Source organism: Cetorhinus maximus, chromosome 10, assembly GCF_964194155.1.
Source record: "Cetorhinus maximus chromosome 10, sCetMax3.hap1.1, whole genome shotgun sequence".
NCBI classification, from domain to species: domain Eukaryota; kingdom Metazoa; phylum Chordata; class Chondrichthyes; order Lamniformes; family Cetorhinidae; genus Cetorhinus; species Cetorhinus maximus.
The window spans coordinates 102,016,581-102,040,272 of record NC_135888.1 but is presented as its reverse complement, the minus strand read 5'-3'; the positions used below and the strand labels follow the sequence as shown (position 1 = coordinate 102,040,272).

At 39.7% G+C, this 23,692-nt stretch overlaps 1 protein-coding gene across 6 annotated transcripts in view; it reads right to left on the bottom strand.

Annotated features, from left to right (window-relative positions):
* LOC144685895 (rho GTPase-activating protein 26-like) overlaps positions 1-22,266 on the bottom strand; it is a 272,264-nt gene extending 249,998 nt beyond the window's left edge. For all 6 annotated transcript variants that reach the window (XM_078550900.1, XM_078550905.1, XM_078550903.1 and 3 more), the window contains exon 1: positions 21,332-22,266. In XM_078550900.1, coding sequence (XP_078407026.1) covers positions 21,332-21,491 — 160 coding nt within the window. In that variant the 5' untranslated portion in view covers positions 21,492-22,266. The remainder of the gene's footprint in view (positions 1-21,331) is intronic.
* Positions 22,267-23,692: the final 1,426 nt, after the last annotated feature.

The window sequence follows — 23,692 nt, the reverse complement described above, 5'->3', positions numbered from 1 at the left end:
ATACAAGCGAAGGTTATGATGATATTAGTGCCTCAACCCACTTTAATACCAATGGTTCAGGCATTACAAAAATAAACACCCAAATAAAATCAAACCATGGTTATTAGCCAATTTTTGTATTTATTGTAACAGAACATTTTCTTTAAGAAAATACCAGAGGTCCCTGTCTTGATTTAAAATAATTTGGGGGAGAAAATGGCATAGTGGTATTGTCACCAGATGAGTAATCCAGAGACCCAGGGTAATGCTCTGGGGACCAGGGTTTGAATCCCACCACGGCAGATGGTGGAATTTGAAATCAATAAAAATCTGGAATTCTGAAACGTCTGAAATTAAAACGTCTAGTGATGAAACATTATTTAACATTACATTGCTGGTTGTTGTTAAAAACCCATCTGGTTAACTAATGTCCTTTAATATATTCTAAAATCTGCTCTCCTTACCTGGTCTGGCCTACACGTGGCTCCAGACCCACAGCAATGTGGTTGACTCTTAAATGCCCTCTGAACAAGGGCAATTAGGGATGGGTAATAAATGCTGGCCTAGGCAGTGACGTCTGCATCCCATGAACGAATTGTTTTAAAAATTGCCAGCTACATTCCACAAAAAATCCACAGGCTGCAATCTAACCCAGTGACAAGGCCCTCTAAAAATAAAGACTTGCATTTATAGACTGTTTTTCATAGCCACCAGACATCTCCAAGCACTTTACAGCCAATGAAGTACTTTTGAAGTGTCATCACTGTTGCAATGTAAGAAATGAGGCAGCCAATTTTGCACCCAGAAAACTCTCTCAAATGTGATAAAGTGATAATCCATTTTTTTATGATGCTGATTAAGGGATAAATATTGGCAAGGACACCAAGAAGAACTCCCCTGCTCTTCATCAAAATAATGCCATGGAATCTTGTCTATTAACAGAGCAGGCAGATGGGGCCTCGGTTTAATATCTCATCTGAAAGACGTGCCATCTTTATATGCTGTCCAGTAGTGTAATGTTCCTTCAGTGCTGCACTGGAATGTCATCCTTGATTTTGTACTCAAGCCCTGGAGGGGGCTTGAACCTAGACCTTTGTGACTCAAAGGCAAGAGTGCCACCAACTGAGCCATGGCTCACTCATTGCACAGCCTTGGCCTTGCAATTCAAATTTTGGGAAGTTAATAGATATGCTAAGACCAAGTCATAGCTATCTTTGACAGTGGTCATTGCAAAAGTTAGATGGAGTTTCGACTGTCCTGCCTGGTGCAAGTTCAATTCCTATTATAGGAGCACTGAGAAAGATCATTGGAAATAATACCAGAGTTTCATTTGCCATCCCATTGTGTCATGGCAGCTAGAGCAGTTATCAATTATGTCACTAAAGAACAGAAGAAGGTGGTTATCCTCATTAGTTCCAATTAGGCAGATTTGCAGGAATGGCTGAATAAAAGTTAGCACCTGGATACAGAATGTGGAGTTGCCTTTAAAATTTCCCTTCTAAAATTCTTCTATTTCAGAGAAAGGATTTCACAAAATAAAACCACCTCTTCCCCTTCCTCACGTTAGCACTAGCTTCATCCGTTTCCAAAATAGAACATAATAAACAGGCCTTTTATAACATATATTCTTCACTACTTAGCTATCACTCAATTTCCTTTCCCCCCAGCCATTACCTTTAACATTCAGTCCTGTAGGGAAACTATTTTAATTCACCCAATGTGTGTCAGCTGTGCTTCAGCTAACAGTGCTCTTTCCAGAGTCAGAAGGTTGTGGGTTCAAGTCTTGTGGGTCCAGGACTTGAGCACAAAAATCAAGGCTGACTAATGCAGTACTGAGGGAATGCTGCACTGTTGAAGGTGTTGTCTTTTGGATGAGGCATTAAACTGAGGTCCTGTCTGTCATCTCAGGCGGACATACAAGATTCAGTGGCACCATTTCGAAGAAAAGCAGGAGATTTACCTCCGCTCTCATCAATATTTATACCTCAATCAACATCACAAAAACAGATATGATCACTATCACATTGCTATCTGTGGGAGCTTGCTGTGTGTAAATTAGCTGCCACATTTCCTAGATTACAACAGCAACTGCACTTAAAAGTACTTCAATGGCTGCGAAGTGCTTTGGGATGTCTTGTTATTGTGAAAGACACTAGATAAGTGCAAGTATTTCTTTTGGAGTGTGAGAAATTGGTTTTAAAAAATCTTAAATATCAGTAACAAAAATAAAAATACCTGGAAAAACTCAGCAGGTCTGGCAGCATCTGCAGAGAGGAACACAGTTAACGTTTTGAGTCCGTATGACTCTTCAACAGAAAAGTCATACGGACTCAAAACGTAAACTGTGTTCCTCTCCACAGATGCTGCCAGGCCTGCTGAGTTTTTCCAGGTATTTTTATTTTTGTTTTGGATTTCCAGCATCCGCAGTTTTTTGCTTTTAAATACCAGTATTTTGTTTCTATGTTGACAAAAAAAGGAACGTTCAATTCCATGAATTTAAAATGGAAGTGTCCAATTTCCCATAGGTATGTGGCTGTTATAGATGGTTTCCAAAAATCTGGATTTACTGTCACAGCCTTGAGTGATATTATGCTTCAAATAGTGTTCTTGTTAATACTGAAAATACTCTTTAACCTTTGCTACAGGTGTATTGTCAGAAAGGCCTACATCACCAGCTGAAAAGAAGAAATCTACTGCATCAAATAAAACCTGCAGGTTTTACCTAAAGGCCACTGATACAGATTTGTTGCTTGTTAACTTGGAGCAAGAAAGAAGGCAGAGCCCCATTTTCACCGGGCTGTAATGTCATTAATTTATTGTAGGTTAAAATATTTATAGAAAGGACTGCTTTACATGAAATCGGTTGGGGTAATCTCAATCCATTCATGTAGGCTCCAGTTGTCAGCCCATAATTTTACACCAAACTGGTAATCTTTGCACAGAAAAGCAGAGGAAGAGTAATGTGAAAAAAGTGAAAACATGCCAATGCAGAGTACTCAATAGTTGGCGTTACCACATGCCTGAGGCAGTGTAGCATCAAGAACTCAATAAACATCTAGAAATGTTGTTACAAGACTTAAATACCTAGCTATCCAGTGTAAAATTTAAATAAATTTTCATCAACAACTTTACACACACAAGGAAACCAGTGCTTATTTCATCATCTCTCACTCTTACCACAAACCAACACCAGATTACTTTCAGCTTCACTCCATAGGTCCAAATCTTCCGATCAGGGTCTGAACCACTCTTTCCAAACCTGATCAGTCAAAAAAATTACACACTTATCTTCCTCTGATTCTTCTGGCCAATCTTCCAATCCTGCAGAACTCACCAGTTGCAGGAAATTTGGAGGGATCAACGGAGGGAATCCATGCAGATGACATGTCCCATTTTTACGGCACTAACTGCTGTATTCTGCTCAGTAAAGTTTAAATGTCCCAAAGCTCTTTTGAAAAGCAACAAATGGAAGATATACCAAAGCAGATATGTTCATCTTTCTAAACCATTTTAGTACTTTTCCCTCCCACTAAAGAGCTACCATTTTGTTTGGTACACATTCAGATGCTAATGTTGTTGGATCTGTGGTGTCTAGCTATTCAATTGTAAAAGCAAAAAACTGCAGATGCTGGAAATCCAAAATAAAAATAAAAATACCTGAAAAAGCTCAGCAGGTCTGGCAGCATCTGTGGAGAGAAACACAGTTAACGTTTTGAGTCCGTATGACTCTTCAACAGAACTAAGTAAAAATAGAAAAGAGATGAAATATAAGCTGGTTTAAGGGATGGCGGGGGGGGGGGGGGGGGGGGGGGGGGGGGAGACAGGTAGAGCTGGATAGAAGGCCAGTGATAGGTGGAGATAACCAAAAGATGTCACAGACAAAGGGACAAAGAGGTGTTGAAGGTGGTGATATTATCTAAGGAATGTGATAATTAAGGGTAGAAAGCAGGACAAGCAAGGTACAGATAGCCCTAGTGGGGGTGGGGTGAAGGAATCGAAATAGGCTAAAAGGTAGACATAAAACAATGGATGGAAATACATTTAAAAATAATGGAAATAGGTGGGAAAAGAAAAATCTATATAAATTATTGGGAAAAAAGGGGGGGGGGATCGGAAAGGGGGTGGGGATGGAGGAGAGAGTTCATGATCTAAATTTGTTGAACTCAATATTCAGTCCGGAAGGCTGTAAAGTGCCTAATCGGAAGATGAGGTGCTGTTCCTCCAGTTTGCGTTGAGCTTCACTGGAGCAATGCAGTAGGCCAAGGACAGACAATTGTTATTCAATTATAACACTGCTCACTGAGGCTGTAAATAGGCACACCACAATCAACTATTACATTGCAATACTGCTCAAACTCGAAAAGATATGTACATTTATTACCATATGTGTTATCTAAAGAATAATCAAAATGTTTACAAAGCTTTCCTTGTTCTAATTGTCCTAATTTTTAAAAGTATGAATCAAAGGAATGCTTCTGAAACCCAAGAGCCAAATATTGATCCAGGTTGTTAGCACATTTATTTGAGATAGCCTTAGCCTGTGATATAATTACTGCATTGTGTACAAGAAGTTAGAATAAAAAGCCTCAAACAACTGGAGTGGGAAAGTGGGCCAAATAGAAGTGCGAGGTAGGTGTTGGTTGCTATGACTATAAGTTTGGTGTTGTAGGTAACGACCTGGGCTTTATTGAACTGGCTCAGTTGATGTTTCCTTGAGCGTTTGTGTCAGCTCTGAAAAATCCATCCCATGTTTCTTGCGAATCTAACTCTGGATCCACTTGCCTATAAATGAGATAGTGTGAAGAACGTACGTGACTGTAAGAGGCTGAATTTGTAGAAAAAAAAGGCAACTCCACATTCTGTATCCAGGTGCTAACTTTTATTCAGCCTTCCCTGCAAATCCACCTAATTGGAACTAATGAGGATAACCGCCTTCTTCTGTTCTTTAGTGACATAAATGATAACTGCTCTAGCTGCCATGATACAATAGGACAGCAAATTAAACTCTGATACTATTTCCAATGATCTTTCTCAGTGCTCCTGTAATAAGAATTGAACTTGCACCAGGTAGTACGGTCGAAACTCCATCTAACTTTCACAATGATCACTGTCAAAGATAGCCATGTGAGATTTTCCTCCATGCCCCACTTCCACTTGGAAAATTCATTTTTCTGAAGCATGACAGGACCAACCCAGCTGAGAGATGACAAACTCACCATGACCATTCAAGGACATGAACCACCATAATGCTGCTTGATTCCTGCCAGAAGTCACTTAGGAAATCAGAGGCTTGTTTTTGTTTGTTTTTACATACATTTGATTTAATTATATCTACATTTACTTTTGTAAAATTCAAGTGTAAAAGATGAATTCCTGTTCTTCATTGCCTGCAAGTCAGGATGGCGAGTGGCTTGGAGGGGAACTTCCAGGTGATGGTGTTCCCATGTATCTGTTGCCCTTGTCCTTCTAGATGGTAGCAGTCATGGGTTTGGAAGGTGCTGCTGAAGGAGCCTTGGAGAGTTTCTGTATTGCATCTTGTAAATGGTACACACTGCTGCCACTGTTCGTCAGTGGTAGAGGCAATGAATGTTTGTGGATGGGTTGCCAATCATGCACGCAGCTTTGTCCTGGATGGTGTCAAGCTTCTTGAGTGTTGTTGGAGCTGAACTCATCTAGGGAAGTGGAGAGTATTCCATCACACTCCTGACTTGTGCCTTTCAGATGGTGGAGAGGCTTTGGAGGATCAGAACGTGGGTTACTCACCACAGGATTCCTAGCCCCTGACCTGCTCTTGTAGCCACAGTATTTATATGGCTAGTCCAGTTCAGTTTCTGGTCAATGGTAACCCCCAGGATGTTGATGCTGGGAGATTCAGCGATGGTAATGCCATTGTCAAGGGGCGATGGTTAGATTCTCACTTGTTGGAGATGGTCATTGCCTGCCACTTGTGTGGCGTGAATGTGACTCATCACTTGTCAGCCCAAACCTGGATATTGTCCAGGTCTTGCTGCATTTGAACATAGACTGCTTCAGTATCTGAGGAGTTGCAAATGGTGCTGAACATTGTGTAACCATCAGCAAACATCCCCACTTCTGACCTTATGATGGAAGGAACAACATTGATGAAGCAGCTGAAGATGGTTGAGCCTAGGACACTACCCTGAGGAACTCCTACACTGATGTACTGGAACTTAGATATTTGACCTCCAACAACCACAGCTGTCTTCCTTTGTGCTAGGTATGACTCCAACCAGCAGAGAGTTTTCCCTCGATTCCCAGTGACTCCAGTCTTGCTCGGGCTCCTTGATGCCACACTCGGTCAAATGCTGCCTTGATGTCAAGGGCAGTCACTCTCACCTCACCTCTGGAGTTCAGCTCTTATGTCCATGTTTGAACCAAGACTATAATGAGGTCAGGAGCTGAGTGACCCTGGCGGAACCCAAACTGGGCATCAGTGAGCAGGTTATTGCTGAGCAAGTGCCATTTGATAGCACTGTTGGTGATCCCTTCCATCACTTTACTGATGATGGAGAGTAGACTGACGGGGTAGTAATTGGGTTGAATTTATCCTGCTTTTTGTGTACAGGATTAATTCAAAAGGTCCTGGGCAATTTTCCACATTGCCGGGTAGATGCCAGTGATGTAGCTGTACTGGAACACCTTGACTATGGGCGCAGCAAGTTCTGGAGCACAAGTCATCAGTACTATTGCCAGAATATTGTCAGGGCCCATAGCCCTTGCAGTATCCAGTGCCTTCAGCCATTTCTTGATGTCACGAGGAGTGAATCAAATTGGCAGAAGACTGGCATCTGTGCTGCTGATGACCTCTGGAGGAGGCTGAGATCGATCAACCACTTGGCATTTCTGGCTGAAGATTGTTGCGAATGCTCTGCTTCTCTTTTGCACTGACCTGTGGGCTCCTCCATCATTGAGGATGGAGATATTTGTGGAGCCTCCTCCTCCAGTGAGCTGCTTGATTGTCCACCACCACTCACGACTGGATGTGGCTGGACTGCAGAGGTAGATCTGATCTGTTGGTTGTGGAATCACTTAGCTCTATCTATCACTTGTTGCTTATGCTGTCTGGAACGCAAATAGTTCTGTGTTGTAGCTTCACCAGGTTGACACCTCATTTTTAGGAATGCCTGGTGCTGCTCCAGGCATGCCCTCCTGCACCCTTCATTGAACCAGGGTTGAGCTCCTGGCTTGATCCCCTAGCTTGGTGATAACGTTAGTGGGCAATATGCCGAGCCATGAGGTTACAGATTATGGTTGAGTATAATTCTGCTGCTGGGGAGCAGGGGAATTGCCCATTGGAAATTCAAACTCCCCAGGCAATTCCTGCGGGGTCAGTGGGTAGGGTCTTCCGAAGGGTCCCAACGTGCATCTTGGAAGGGGGCACCCAGTCTCCCGTTATTCAGAGACCGGAAGATCTGGACCTTTTGAATTAAGCTATGCATTACTGTTTTGCCAAAATGCACTGCTCATTGTATAAACTCCCTGGGAACGCATGTGCAAACAGGTAGCAACCTGCTATTTATATGTATTACTTTTTTTTTTAAATGTGTTCAGAGAAGGTGGCAATCTTTAACTTTTGAATAGGTAAGCTGTATGTGTGCTTTTATGTGCACATGTGAGAGTGAGAGAGAGAGAGATGGATGACAAATCTGCATAGATAATAAGTTATCTTTTTACAGAATCAAAGAAATGTATGAAAACAGTAGTGGGGACGAAGGTGTGAAGGTGACAGAGGGTGAATATGAAAAAGGCAACGGTGAGTTTGAGAGTGAACGGCAGATTTACAACAGCTGGTTCTATGTAATCAGCACTGTTGTCAAATAATTGTTAAGCTAAAGTCACACAAGCAGTTTAGGTGTATGGTTGAATTAACCTTAACCACTCACTTCCTTCACAGTGGCAGCACTGTTTATCATCAACAGGATGCATTGCAGCACCTCGCCAAGGTTCCTTGGAAATATATCACTCTTCTTTCACTGACGCTGGATCAAAATCTTGGAATTCCCTCCTAATTGCACTGTGGGTCCAGTGCACAAGGGCTGCAGCTTTTCAAGAAGGCATTCACTATGTGCATTTTAGGGATGGGCAGTAAATGCTAGCCTTTCTAGCAATGCGCATATCCCATAAACAAATTAATAAAAAACAGCATTGCAAAAGCAATTAAAATGCTAGCAACGTAATGGAATTTATTTCAAGTAGAATTCAAAAGTGATGAAGTTATTTTAAACTTTTACAAAACCTTAATGACTGCACTTAGAATACTGTGCACAGATTTGACTTCCAGTACTTCTATGCCCTTTTTACACCTTTATGGAGAAATTTGTTAAAAAAAAGATTTACAAGGATTGAGATTACAGTTATTGCAAAAAGTTGAACAGGATGGAGTATTTTTATCTTTTGTAAGGAAAGACATGGAGTAAACCTATAAGCCTTTAAAATTATGAATGGGTTAAAAAGGGTAGATGTGGAGAGAATGTTCCCACTTGTGGGAGGATTCAAAACTATAGGGACCAAAAATACAAAATAGTTGCTAACAAATCCAATAGAGAAATAAGGAGCAATTTCTTCACTCAGAGCATGTTTAGAATGCAGAACTTGCTACTACAGGAACTGGTTGAGGTAAATAGCTTAGATTTTTTTAAAAAAGGAAACTAGACAAGCACAACAAATGTTGTGGGAAAATAAATAGCAACATATGCTGAAAGGCTGAGATGAAATACATGGAATGGAAGAAGATATATGTGGAGTATAAACACAAACACAGACTAGTTGGGCTGAATGGCCTGTTTCTGTGCTGTATATTCGACGTAACAGTCCAACATTTATCTGAAATTAATGATTGTAAAAATATTTTTGGAATAATAAAAATTATAATAGATTAATCTGTGCAGCTTTGACACACAAAGAATTGAATGGAAACCTGAACAGTAAAACCAAAGGTCAACTTCATTAAGCATCCAGCTAAATCCCAATCTGGCAGAACAATATAATGTGTCCAGTATTAACTGATTTTAATCAAACAACCAGACAGCATCAGAAATCACCAGCATGGGCAGCATTACAATGAAGGTATGTTCTATCAAGGACTAAGAAATGTTACGCATTTTAACAAGAGCATTAGTACGCTAGACATGGGATTCTGCCTAACCGGTTGTTTCAGGAGATTAAATCCTCACCAAGTAATCATTTTGAAAGCCAAAGTATTCACACAAGTCAACTCCTGATAAATACTCCCACAAAGCACTTAATTCCACTTAAACTGTTTCCAATTTACATCAAATATGAAGAATTTGGCATCAACATAATGTTTTCTTCCAATTAGCAAGTTTAATACACACAAGAAATACTATTAAATCTACCCTTAATCTAGACCTAGGGGCAACAGCATAAAATAGATAGCTAAACTGCTTTTATATTACAAACAATATTTGAGTTTACTCATTTAATCATTCATATTTTGAGCCTTACCCGAATATCAAAGTTTCGGATGTAACCTGCATTTAAAAATTATGAGCATAGGAAGCTCTCCCAATGGCTCAGTTGGTAGACAAACCACATTATGTGGCAAAGCTATGCTCATCATAAAGGTTTAACCACTTGCCTGCATGAGTTTGCTGATTTCAGCTAGGGTAGTGGTGAGCTATTATAATTGGCTTTGAAGAGAAGAAAATAGCCCAGTAATACTACTGAACTGAACATCTGTTTGACAGAGTGATTAAAAAAAAATTTTGCTCAGAACAGAAAATGCACTTGTAACATATCTTATTTGTTAATAAAGCAAGGTCACAGGTGACAGTTTCTATTCCTTCCAAAAGCCAAAGCTGTACTCAGGTTTTGAGTTGCAGAAAAAAGATTGTTCAAACTAATCAAAGTGTAGAAGTTGCTACAGTGCCAATCTCATATCTGTAAAACACAGTACTGAGAGTCACGAATGTTGCTATATTCCCCCCACCCGGCAAAACAAGTTTTAAACATTTTCAGTCCTGCAAAAGTCTTAGCTTAAAATGTAAGGTTTAACATACATCATACAACTATATAATGTCCTATTTTAAACAGAAAATACAATCAACTTCAGTGAACAAGATGTAAATTGCATAGCTTACATAATCACACAGGACAGTACAATACAGAAGAAATACTGCTTATGTCACAATGGGAACACATGGAGGAGAAGAAAGGAGCTTATTTTTTTAAGTATTGGTGATTTCAATTAAGCCATAAGATTCTACTGGCCAAAAGCAGAATTCTTGCTATCATTTTATTCTCCATTCATTAATAAAAAGTTGGCACAAGTATAAGGTAGAGAAATGCACTTTAATCCCATGCCAACAGTTTTAATAACATTGGCAAATTAAGGAAAACACATCCCTTGAAACAAAAGGGAGTCTCAGAAAAAAAAACTAGCATTCTAACACAACTTCCCAAATTATATGGAAGGTAGTAACCCAGTAACAAAGTTGATTAAAAATCATTTTACCCCTGAAAATTTGCACAGGGAATCCAGGTGACTATATTTTGGACTATAAATTCTGCGACTAACAAAATAAATTCATTCCTCACATTGCAATTAGCAGAACAGTACACAGATGTTAAACATTTAAAAACAGTAGCTTGGAATAGGTATAATACAGTATAATTTTTTTAACTACATGTGTACAGAATAATAGGTGTCTGACAATGTGTTAGTCAAATTGGAGGTCATCAAACGTTCAAGGATGAAATTTCACCAGATTTGTAAAATTAAATTGCTGCTTTAAACTCCAGATCAAACATGTTTGTTTTTAAACACAAGTATTTATGTTGAACAAAGCAGACGCAGCCTGGCATTGTTGCAACAGTGACAGTGGATAGTATTACTAGACCACGTTCTCTGGTTCTACAACACAGCATTTTGGCCAAAGGCATGTTGAAATGAAACCGAAATTCAGTTTCTTCTCATTAAGAGATAATTGGAAGTTTTTCTTTTTCTGTATGCAGCAGATTGGGACAGCAACAAGGGATATTTGATTAGAAAAACAACTAAATATTCTGAAACTGATGATGATTGTCCACAAAAGGACACTGCAGCATTCAGCAAAGATAACCTTCCAGAATCTCAAAGATGAGCTTGGATTCAGCTAATACCATGTGTTAATGATGGCAAAGTCAGCTGGAAAAGGCTCTAATTTCAATTCTAACTGAAGCTTTGCATGAGCAGCAAGGGGAGACATATTCAAAATGATTTTTCCCCCTTGCAGGATGGTTTATGAATACAGTACCTCACAGCATTATTTCAAGAGAGGTCAACCCTAAAACCGTGGTTTGCCTTCAAATTCTGTACTGGTACACTGTTTATGACAACAAGCAGATTATAACAATCTTACAGGAGATTTACAATCGTTCTGAAATTTGAAGGAGTTGTTTTTGAAATGATTAACTTGCACATTTTCCACAGGGTAACCACAGAGCAACCATTAAGTGAGAAACCATAATTGCTACCCAAATGCACGAGTCACTCTGTTCAGCAATTGTATAGTTACAGCTAACAATCTTAAAAATAACTTAAGTGGGTAGTCTTGGTAACCAAAATGATGAGTCATGTAATGAATTCTAATTTAATAAATAAATATTTCACAATACATGCTATTCTTGAAACCTGTAAGGCTAGAAACTTTGAAATCTACTGTAGTCTTAACACACTGTGCCTCTCGTCCAAGTGAGTGGGGGGTTCTCCAGATGCAAGGTATTTTTGACAGCGCTGCACATGCTGGTTATTTCTGTACCTGAATCAAATGTCCATTTCATTTCTATTACCAAAGTTCTAATTTTAAACAGGTATTTTTATAACTGACTGATGCACACACAAAGCCCATCACCTACCCTACTCTGAAAATTGACAGTGCACGAGTAGAGTTGCTTGCCTCGTGCAGATATGGAAATGGAGATTTAAACCCAGATTTTTGCAGAGTCATGGAGACTGTACACCTTAGCCAAATAGCCAAAATGGTGGCAGGACACTGGATCAAGAAATCCCGTCCCTATTTCCGACAAATCCTATTTTCGCCGGGTTGGGCAGGGGGCGGGGAGAACGGGACCGCGGGCAGTGTGATTCACACATCAGGGAAACCTGAACCCATCAGGGCTATCTGAACTTGTTGCTCAGTTTAAATCCCATTTCCTGCACCGTGTGCCTTAGGATTTTTAAAGAGTAGATGTGCATAAAAGGTGGATGAGGTCTGTGGAACTATCAAGCTGTCAAATCATTTAAAACCCCTGTTCTTTAAATTTTGACAGCCTGCTGTGTCTGCAGTTGAAAAAAATAAACCAGTGCTTGCAATTTCAAAGGCTGTTTGTTGACATAGGCCTGTGGGCTATCATTATAGTATTATTACTGCTTGATTGCTTCAGAACCTATCATTATCACAGTTGGGAGCCTGTAAATTCACAGTTTGATTGACAGCTCCAAGAGGTTATTAAGGGATTGACTCCCTGTGATGTGGGACTATGAATACAAATGTTTGTTTTTATAAGGGATTTAAATGTATTGAATGGGCCTTTATCAATGAGTGTTTTTTTTACACATTGAAGTCTGTGATACTTAGAACTTCATTTCATCTCAGCATGGCTCCTGAGATCTGCCCATGATGCATATTGGGTGAGTTGGCATGGAGGGTATAAGGGCAAAGGATAGAAGGTCAGGGGCATAGGTTGGCACTAAGTTGGCAAAGGGGCTCTAAGGGGCCATGGGAGTGGGTGGAGAGAGAAGTAGATTGGCATGGAGGGTATGAAGGGCCATGGGAGTAGTTGGGGACATGTGGGCCAGAGGGCCTAACTACTTTTATTACAACTGGAACAAAGTCCCAGGCCTTTTAAACAGCCCCCCTCTGTACTCGGCAACACTTGTGGCTGCTCTGAACTATTTCTTGGGGCAGCAGGGCTGACTCCAACACCCACCCACACGCGTAGAACAAAAATCCAACCATTCAGGGCTGTTTCTCCTGAAGCAGGTGCATGAACCTGGAATTTTCCCGACTCTGCATCCACCTCGGAGGGAAAATCTGGGCCTTAGTCTCACAAACTTTACATATTTGCACCAACTTATTGCAAAAGCCAGTCATTGGTGCATAGCATTTATTGATTCATGTAGATTTGATAGAAATTTCAATAGAATTTCAGATAAATGTGTATCGCATTGAGGGAGAAGTGTTCATAAATTTGACCTGTTTCATGAAAATGGACAGGTGTTTTCCTGCCCACACAGTGCCCAGCATGATCAAAGCACTCACTTTAAGCAGAATCAATCTGAACTACACTGAAAATGAACAACACAACTGAAGAATATTCAGCAGTGCATTACTGTTGTCATGGTCTCCCTTCAAGTAAAAGAAAATTATAGGTCATACTGGAAACTCAACGTACCATGCACACCCAAGTAATGTAACGAAACATAAAAAGCCCAGTGACCCATTTTTTCAAATAAACCATAACAAATCAAACATATGTAAAGGTTAAGGGCCATCTCGAAAGATTCAATTCTCACCTCCATCACCAAGGTATTTATTTCGATGTACACAAAAATTTAAAAGGTTTGCATTATAAGAAATTTGTGCTGCATAAGCACATTTCTTGCATTTTTTTAAACTAAATACAAATTATATAAAAATTACAAACAGGTTCTTCTGTTATCAAAGCCATTCTTCCTGTTGCAAATTTTTCGTTATAAATTCCTGTTTCGACATGTATAACAGAAACTATGTAAAACTATCATGTTGCAATTACATCCTTCCACCAATGGTAATGTAACACCTCCATGTGGCATTTCCCAGCTCACCCAACACTTAGCTCCAGCCAAGGTTACCACTGGACAAGCCTGATCCCAGGGTGGAACCCAGCTTGATAGATCCTAACTTTCATTTGTTTGTTTAGATACGTGGAGAGGGGCGACTGAACAGTCACCGGAGTCAGCTAATGAACTTATAAGAAAATTATAAAACGTTTATTAAACAAGATGAACTACATTACAATACTCCTTCACCTACAACTATACCTTTACAGATATATACAGATTTGTAAGGACAACACAAGTTACAAAAACTATCTTATACTTCAATGTTCATAGTAAGTACACAGACCATGTAAACCTGTGGTGGCCTGTGGTCAGACACACCACACCCTGAAACAAGTGACAGATGCCGCCCCAGACAGATGCCATGGATCTCTCCTCAGCTTCCCCCCAGATGCTTCTCACACTGTGAGCCAACCAATCTCACTGAACTCCATCTTTCACATGAGGGTTTCCAATCTTCACTCTCCAAGAACTCGCCTTGGAATCTTCTCCCAAACTGTCGCTTTCTCTCAGATGCCTTCCACAAGCGTTCACCTCCAGGGTTTCAAACTCTCCTTCCAATGTTCCGCACCCCTGGGTCACCACATGCATTCAAGCTTTCTTCCATGCACTCTCTCTCACTGACTCAGCTATCAATAGTACACCACTGCTTCACATGCCCATAGCAAAGAGTTACAGACCTTCAGCTGTGTCTTTGGACCTTTTGGCCTCTCACTTTAAATCTGCTTCCTTTAAGCTTGAAGCTTGGACCCTTCCTTTCTGCTCCTTACTTTCACTTCCACAGAACAGGACATTTTCCAGGTTCCTGTCCTTGCTTTGACTAGAAGGTCTGCTTGGGACTTTCTCCTGTTCCACTCCCCTGGATTCTCAGGGTCTTTTCTTTAGCTTGGGACTAGCTTTCTGCCCCCTTTGCTCCATTCTCTCCTGGCAGCTCCTTTCAAAACCAACTGAACTTAAACAGCTTCCAAAACAAACTGCTGTTTCTAGTTTCTTGTGTGCGCGCCATTGGAGGGGTCTGCCTCGCTGGACAGCCCAGTTTCTCTACTCTTGTTTGTTTAACTTAGCTGCAAGTCGTAAAACTCTCATTGGAAATGCAGACACCTTTTAAAGCGAAACTAAAACTCAACTTGATCTTTTTTAACACACAAATACAGAAATACAAATCAAACCTAAACTTTAAAGCTAAAACTCATTCCTAACACCCACAAAGTACAAATGTAACTTACTTAAGCTCTTTCTATTCCCTAACAATTGCATCAGAAAAAGTGCAGAACTTATTGCTTTAAAATGTATGGTGAATTACATCAATGTACCCTGATCCAATTTTCCCTCCTTTGGTCCTCCAATAACACTAATATTAAAAACTACACTTGGTATTGGCATGCTTAGTCATTTTAGAATAGAAATAAATAAAATAAAGTTGACTATTCAAATGCAAACTGCAAAGTGATCAACATTCATTTGAAAAATGATTATTTGAGTCTAAGTAGTAGAGCTTTTGAGATGATTTAAATATGTTGTGAAAACCAATCACAGGTGTGCTATCAACGACTTATACTTGTGTAGCATTCCTCACAAAGACAAACATTTTAAAGCAATCTATTAGAGGTGGAGACAAGGCAGAAAACTGATGGAACTGAATAGGGTGGTGTGGATAGAAATAAGTTTTCATAAGGCTTCTTAAGGAATGGACAGAGCTATCAAGGCTTGGTTGCGAGATTCTAGAGAACAATTTAAGAGGGGAGTGACATAGATACTGAAGGATTGGTCTCAGATGGAGGACTGGGGAACATGCAATAATCTGGAGTCTTGCTGCAGTCCCTTGATTAACCTAGTTGTTAAACTGTCTTGTCAGATAAGCATGTTCTTTTATTATGTTGGTTGCAGCTTGCATCATTCACTGGTCAGTCAGAAAATAAAGTTAGCATGCACCACTTATATCTCTGGGTCAAATTTTGTGCCCATCAAAGGATATCACTTTTCCACTTTTGTCAGTTAATCACAATCAGCATCACGCACTCATAGGTCAAGTATCACACAACCAAGAGCACTGCTCTCTCTACACTGTTCCGAAAATGTATGTCAGGCCAAGCTAAGAGGAGTACCCTTTACTGCATCACTGACATTTCCATTTTCCCATTGTAGCCACCTTTACAGCCTAAATGAAAACTGGCAAAGAATGTAAAGCTTGTATTATGCGCTTACTCCCAGTAAAAAAAAGATCAATACAACCACTTTGAATTGGCAAGGTTTACTTTTAAAAAGTTCAAAGTCAAACCCATAATGCCATAAGTCAACAACAACCTTAATTTATACAACACCTTTAATATATTAAAATGTCCCAAAGCTCTTCACGTGAGTGGAATAAGACAAAAACTGACTGCAAGCCAAAGGAAAAAGCATTAGGACAGGTGACCAAAAGCTTGATCAAAGAGGTAGGTTTTAAGAAGCATCTTAAAGGAAGAAGAGAGAGATACAGAGGCAGAGATGGTTAAGGACGAATTCCAGAACTCGGGGATAAGGCAGTGTCACCAGTGAAAGCCCAATGGAAGTGGGGGATTGTACAAAATTACAGAGATAGGGAGAAGCCAGGCCATGAGGGGTTTGAAAATTTTGATTATTTTTAAAATCAAGCATTGCTAGAGACATTTATTAAGTGTGCAATGCTCAACCTGATCTCAGCTAACACACTAAATAATAAGCAATTCATTAGCTTATCTCAGCATTTGTTAAACTCTAATGCCTTATGTGTGAGAACAAGGCATTTAAAAGAAATAAGATATAGGCAGCCAGTCAGGTCCAGCAAATGTTGTGAAGTTAGCCAGGCTTTAGAAAGAAAGCTGCAAGGGCAGGCTTTGGCCAGGTTCAGATATTTAAGCATGCAGCAGGGTAGCTAGAAGCTATTTGGTTTAAATTATTTAAGATGACCCACTCACTAATATAGGCAGGAGGCTCACTAATATAGGCAGGAGGAGTGCGTTTTTCATATTACTGTGTAATAACACAAAATAAGTGAACCTGGTCATATCTGTCACTCTAAACAATTCAGACAAGGCCTCATCTTAAGATTTTTCCTCAGTCTGCCTTCAAATTAATTGAAGCAGTACATGTGTGACTGACACAAATATCCAGTTCAGATCAGATGAAACAGTACCTCTGGGTTAGACTACCACGTAGTTCGATGATGTATGAGCATTCCCTACATGCCAAATTCTCAGGCCACTTTATGGGAATAAATAGCACTATCAGAAAGAATATTTAAACCCTGGCCCTAAATATGTAACAATGCCATATTATTTTTACAATCAAAATATTCAGGTGGTTACTGCAAGTTGTTTGTTGCCGCTCATGGAAATTTTCTGTGCTTTAAAATACCAGTTTATTTTGTTACAGAAACTAGTACTGTATCAAGGACTGAAATTACAAGAAATCAACATTGCCATAACAGCTAACCAGTTGCATGCAGAAACAAGCTTACTTTGAGATCTTTTCAACATCAGTACTCAAAACCATCAGTTCTGTGCAAAGTACAAAGTTATTTTTTAGTTAACAGCACACATCATCCGCAGACACTCTTTGAAGCGTAGTATGAAAATTTTGGCCTTCATGTTTGCACTTGCTCAGTAATACTCAATAGGACGTTCAAAAGAAAGGTAGACACCCATCAACCATCCATTAAATAAAGAAAGACTTGCATTTTTATTTACTTTTCACATCTACCAGATGTCTCAAAGGGCAATTAAGTACATTTAAGTGCAGCCACTGTTGTAATGCAGGAAACATGGGACCAATTTTCCGCAAACTCCCACAAGCAGCAATGTGATAATAACCAGAAAACCAGCATCATACATGGAAACCTAAAGCACCACTGGCCACCTTTGACATGCAGCCCCATTAAAAAGGGGACACCAAAGTGGTAATACATATAAGGAAAGTGAACCCCTCCCAGCAATTACATTATCAACTTGTTAACCCTGCTTTTAGAATGATAAACTGCAAAGTGTATTTATACCTGCTGAAACTTTTCTCATGGCAACTAAAGGAACCAAGCTCAACTCTGGGCTGCATAAATTTGGAGTATGTGTTAAGACCAAAATCTGCAGGTGGCTCAACTTTTTAAAATCAAATCTTAATTTAAAGACGGAGTTAACGTGTTCTGTTCAAATAGAGAACTGTTAATAAGGAGTAACGCTAATCTGTAGTTTTATACAGAAGAATAAAAACTGTTTGATCTTGTTTTTTATAGAGAAGCTGTAGTCCAGCCAAAGAGTTAATTTTCTCAAGTGACTTCAGTGTTCTGAAGGAATGGCTGTTCTCCACGAGAAAGTAGAAGGAGCCATCCAAACGCTGACCTTCAAGAGATACAGAAAACCGCCAAGTGACTTATGGCTGACTGCACAGCATTCTTAACTTATCAGTATAACTTTCTTAACTATCATCTTATTAAAGTTCCCACAGGCTGACCATTTTCCAAGACATGCCCTTTTGTTCCAGCGACACCTTAGAGAAATGAGTTGACAGAGCCAAATTTGCCTTTGATTAATCAGCTCATTGGAATCAGCTCATTGGAAGTGGCAGTTTGGAAAATAGTCTGCTTGTGCTTATTCAAAATTGGTTTTCACTTTGAAAAAAAATGGTATTATCCACTAGTATAAATTCAGCAACTTTAACAAACTAGGAGGCTTTTTTTGAATGATATCAATTCAAATTAACAGATAATTCAAGTTAAGCAACTTAAAAATCAGAAAAATAAACTGTACTTAAGATCAGATATCGTTTGCTTCAAAAACAAGATTCTGAAAGTTTACAAATGTGTCAAAAAGCTTTCAAAGGTGATCAAAAAGCTCAAGAAAATCCTTGGAAAATTTGAGTTTGTAAGATTTAAAAGTTAACAGTTTTAAGAAAAGTTAGATTGTTTTAATTTAAATACAAGTTGAGAAAGTGAAGTACATTGCAACAGTTAATGCAACTTATTGTTCTGAGGACAAGTCTAAAGTACAGTAGAGCTAGAATAAATACAGTGCATGCAGGCTTAGTTTATTAGGAAGAGAAGACAAGAGGCAATGCTTTGCGACTGACACAACAGGTGAACCAAATTAATGGAGACAGCCAGTCTGCTACTCAAAAGGAACATTTGACAATCTTATGTTATGTCAGGTAACAGCCGCAACACTGGAAGTGATACACTAAATATCAAAATCTTGCCAAGGCTATACTGTAATCTTTAACATAGTTGTTACATTTATCAAATGAAACCCAACTAATGTGGATAAATTGTGATAACGGCATTCATGTTGATGATAATTAAGATTGCACTAAGAGGAATTAATTTTATTGTAATTACTGATAATTTAACTACATCTCCAAAAAAAATGAACTAGTGTCAGAATACATCTCTTTGTCCAACTTGTTTTGGATTTCCAGCATCCAGTTTTTTGTTTTTAATTTTGTTTTTTTTTTCATCCTGATGTCCCTGGCAAGTGATAAGTTGCACTTCACACAGGTTGTAGTGTTGTTTTGCTGATTTATCAATATTCAACATGCTTTGGGTTGAATTTTGTAGGATAATTTCAGAATCATATAAAATGTTAGACGTACATGTTAAATCCCAAACTAAATTAGACATTGAAGAAAAGAAGCTAACTTTTCCTATACCCTTCTACTAACATAAGCTACATAATGTTAATAGAAACATTTTCTGACACATTAGGAATATTGTACAGAATCAAGTCTGCCTCTCTACACTGGCAAATAAATGCTTTAAAAAAGGATAAACCTAGCAATTACAGGCCAGTCAGTTTAACCTCAGTGGTTGGAAAGCTTTTAAAAACAATAATCCAAGACAAAATTAACATTCACTTGGACAAATGTGGATTAATTAAGGAAAACCAGCACATATTTGTTGAGGGAAAATAGTATTTATTTTTTTGACTGAGTTTTTTGATGAGGTAAGAGAGGGTAATGCATTTGATGTGGTGCATAGCCTTCCAAAAGGTATTTGATAAAGTGCCATATAACAGGCTTGTCAGCAAAGATGAAGCCCATAGAATAAAAGGGACAATAAAGCATAGGTTTGAAGTTGACTGAGTGACAGGAATCAGTAGTGGTGAATGGTTGCTTTTCGGACTGGAGGACAGTCTGTAGGTTCCCCAGGGTTGGTACGAGGTCCAATTCTTTTCTTAATCTATAGTAATGACCTAGACTTGGATGTGCAGAGCACAATTTCGAAATTTTCAGGTGACAAAACCTGAAAGCATTATGAACTGTGGAGGATAGTGATAGGTAGACTTCAAGAGGACAGGCAGGTGAAATGGGTGGACACATGGAATTTGGCATTTAACGCAGAGAAGTGTAAAGTGATACATTTTATAGTAAGAATGAGAAATGGCAATATAAAATAAAGTGTACAATTTTAAAGAGGGTGGCGGAGCAGAAGGACCCGGAAGGATATGTGCACAAACTGTTGAAGGTGGCAAGGCAGGTTGAGAAAGTGGGTAAGCTTTATAAATAGAGGTATAGAGTTCACGAGCCAGGAAGTTATGATGATCCTTTATAAAACACTGGTTCAGCCTCAATTGGAATATTGTATCCTATTCTGGGTACCACACTTTAGGAAGGATGTAAAGGCACTGGAGAAAGTACAGAAAAGATTTATGATAGTGGTTCTGGGGACGAGACACTTCGGTTATGTGGCAGACTGGTGAAACAGTGATTGTTCTCTGAAGAGGACAGAAGGCTGAGAGGAGATTCATAGAAATGTTCAAAAATCATTAGGGGTCAGGACAAACTGTTCGCATTGGCATGGACCAGAGGAAACCAATTTAGTGACTGGCAATAGAACCAGAGGCGAAACGACGACATTTTTTTTTTACTTAGCAAGTGGTTAAGGTTGGGAATGCGCTGCCTGAGTGTCGTGGAGGCAGATTCAAAGACAGCTTTCAAAAGGGAATTGGATAATTTTCTGAAGAGAAAGATTTGCAAGGCTAAGGGAAAAAGACAGGGGAGTGGGACCAGCTGGGTGATTCTTGCAGATAGCCAGCAGGAACACAATGGACCAAATGAATCATAGTACGTCCTCCCTCTGTGCTGTAACCATTCTGATTCTATATCAACTAGCTGTTGAAGAAACTGCCAGTTCCAAATTAGTTATAGAAGCTACATGTAATCTTATAATTCTTAAATTGAGAATAAAGGTCCCCCATCCCCTCCCATTAAGAAGTGATTGAAACTAGCTGTTATGCCTGTTAAATCAGAAGAATGTGTCTGAGGAAGACAACGAAAGCAATATTTCACAACGTTGTAAACATGTGTGTGAACTACTTTTAACAGAGACCACTATCAAGAGACACTTTCTTTTAACCAGCATGGTGAAGCTTATAAACTAGTTCGTCATTACAAGATTCTATAACAGGAATTTACAGAGAATCCTCGTAAATTGCTTCTCAACAAAGGTAATCTTCAAAATGACCACATTTCATGTCGGTGGTTACATAAATTTTTTAAACTTACTTTTCATTGCCTGAATCAGTGCTTTTCCATCTTTAATCAGATCTTTAATGAACTTGTTTGTTTTTTCCAGCTCTGCTTCATGAGACTTGATTCTGTCCCGGAATTGTGGGCTGTCCAGGTAACAATCACTGAACTCCAGTGCCGGTAGGCCCATGGTCATCAGCAAAAAAAAGGCTAATAACCAGGAATGGAAAGGTGCCACGGTCCAAAGCACAATGTTCTAACAACCTTTCAACCTGAATCGCTGCACTGGCTATGACTCCAGCAAATCGATCAAATTATATCCCACTGAACCCTGCCCCTGGTCACACGATTTCGTTCTGCTCCTGGGTGAGGGAGTTCACTTGCAGTGTTTATTCCCTCTCTCACTCTGTCCTTCCTTGGGCTCAGTCTCTTTTCCTGGGCTGAGTTACTGCCACTCTCTGACTATCGCTCCCTTCTGTATATGGGTTTATCTCCGTGTCCCTCTCTCTCGGTCCCCCACCCTGCAATATGTATATGTCTCCCTCCTTGCTCCTGGTGTGTGTCCACGTCTCCCTCCCTAGCCCTGATGTGTCTCTCTGCTCCCGGTATATGTGTGTCTCCCCGCAGATCTGTGCGTTTGCGTGTGTGCCTGTTTCTCCCTCCCTATCCCTAGTTGTGTTTGTTTTTCTCTCTCTCCCACCCACTGCCGATTGTCTCTCTCTCACTCTCTCTCCCCCCGGAGGGTTCGCGTTCCCCGGGCCCGGACTGCTAGCTTCTTGTATCTGCCTCAGAGCTGCCCGACGTCAGGCGCTCTGCGCCCCGCTAAATCCAGGCTGCAGTGGGATGAACTCGGCCGCTGCTTCCTTCCGATCGCTTTACATCATTATTATGATCTTCGCATACGCTGAGAAACTTCATGAAGGTTCCGCTCGCGCATCCGTCAGCCCGACCAACCTAGCCTGAGTACTATGGTTACGATTGACGGATGGAGCGACCAATCAGAGAACGGACCAATCAGACATCCCGTTTCATAGAGCAAGTTAGGTTGAACTGCATTCCTGTCAGTTAACGGCGGGCGGGGGAGGCGGGGCTCGTGCAGATTTAAAGGCAAGAGCAGCGCCTTGGCGCGCGCCCAAACCTTAAAGGGATGGATAACATAAACTTTCAAACGTGTTGCGAAATGTTGACCATGTCAGCCTCAGTTTTAACAAATCAGGTTAGTACATACATTTTCAACATATCTGACTACCAGATGAGATATTTCAAACCATAGCCTTTGCACTCTCGGGAGGCTCACTACTTTTGGACTAAGAATATATCAATCATTCAGCTTCTCCAGCCTGTGCCAACATTCAATGAGTTAATTTGTATTTCAATTCCATTTATCTTCCTTTGCTCCATATCCCTCGATATTTTTACCAAACAAAAATCAATTGATTTTTGAAATTTTGAAGTGTTCATTTGTCCCAGCATCCCCAGGTTTTTGGAGGAGAGAATTCCAGATTTTTACCTCCCTTTGCGTGAAAACGGTGTTTCCTGATTTTACTATTAAATACCCTAGCTCTACTTTTAGCCTACTCTTATTTTATATTCCACCACCAGATAAAAGACTGATCTAACTAAAATTTGTATTAGGTGATGTGTAGGGGCTTGACTTTTCAGCGGTTAAATTTCAAAGGGGAGTTTGTAAGTTGTAAAAGTCCCTTGTCACTTCTTAAAGGTTTCATAAGTAAACAAGGGAAGATTATTAAACTTTATTTGACCCGAAAGTGGAGACAATAGGAAAACATGAAAGATTGTTATATTTTGGAAAAGTTGATTAAAAGAGGTGTTTGAGAACAATGGAATCTAAGATGAAAGGGATAAAAGATATTTAAGGAAAGATGTTTAGTTGTGGGGGAGATGTCCTGAGACCCAGCTCTGCACTGAGAAAAAGTGTGAAATCTGAAACAGTCATCCAGTGAGACCAGAAAAGTCTTTGCCTCAAAAAGCAGTTTGTTTTCTAAACTTTCTTGGCTTTCTGCAGCAGAGTGGAAGAGAGTGAGAAGCTGTAGTGTATACCTTTTATCAAAGTGATGGTAGTTTTTGCCTTGGGTAATATTACTGGACTTTTATGGTTGAAAAGTTTATAAGGGAGCTGTTGCGAAGTAGTTTACTCATGTACTCTGACCAAGTGGATTTTTGGGGGATGTTTTGTAAGACGTTTTAACTGTGTAACTTTAATCTTGTGTGCTTAAATTTCTTTTTTCTTCTTGATAATAAATCTTTTAATTTTAAAATCCTAGAAGTATTGCTTCTGGGATCAGTAGTTTTTTTCCCTCATTTTCAAAATACAAAAATAAGTTATGATCAGTAAGACAAGCTTCCCTCTGGGAGTTGGCTTGCTCAGCAAATAAC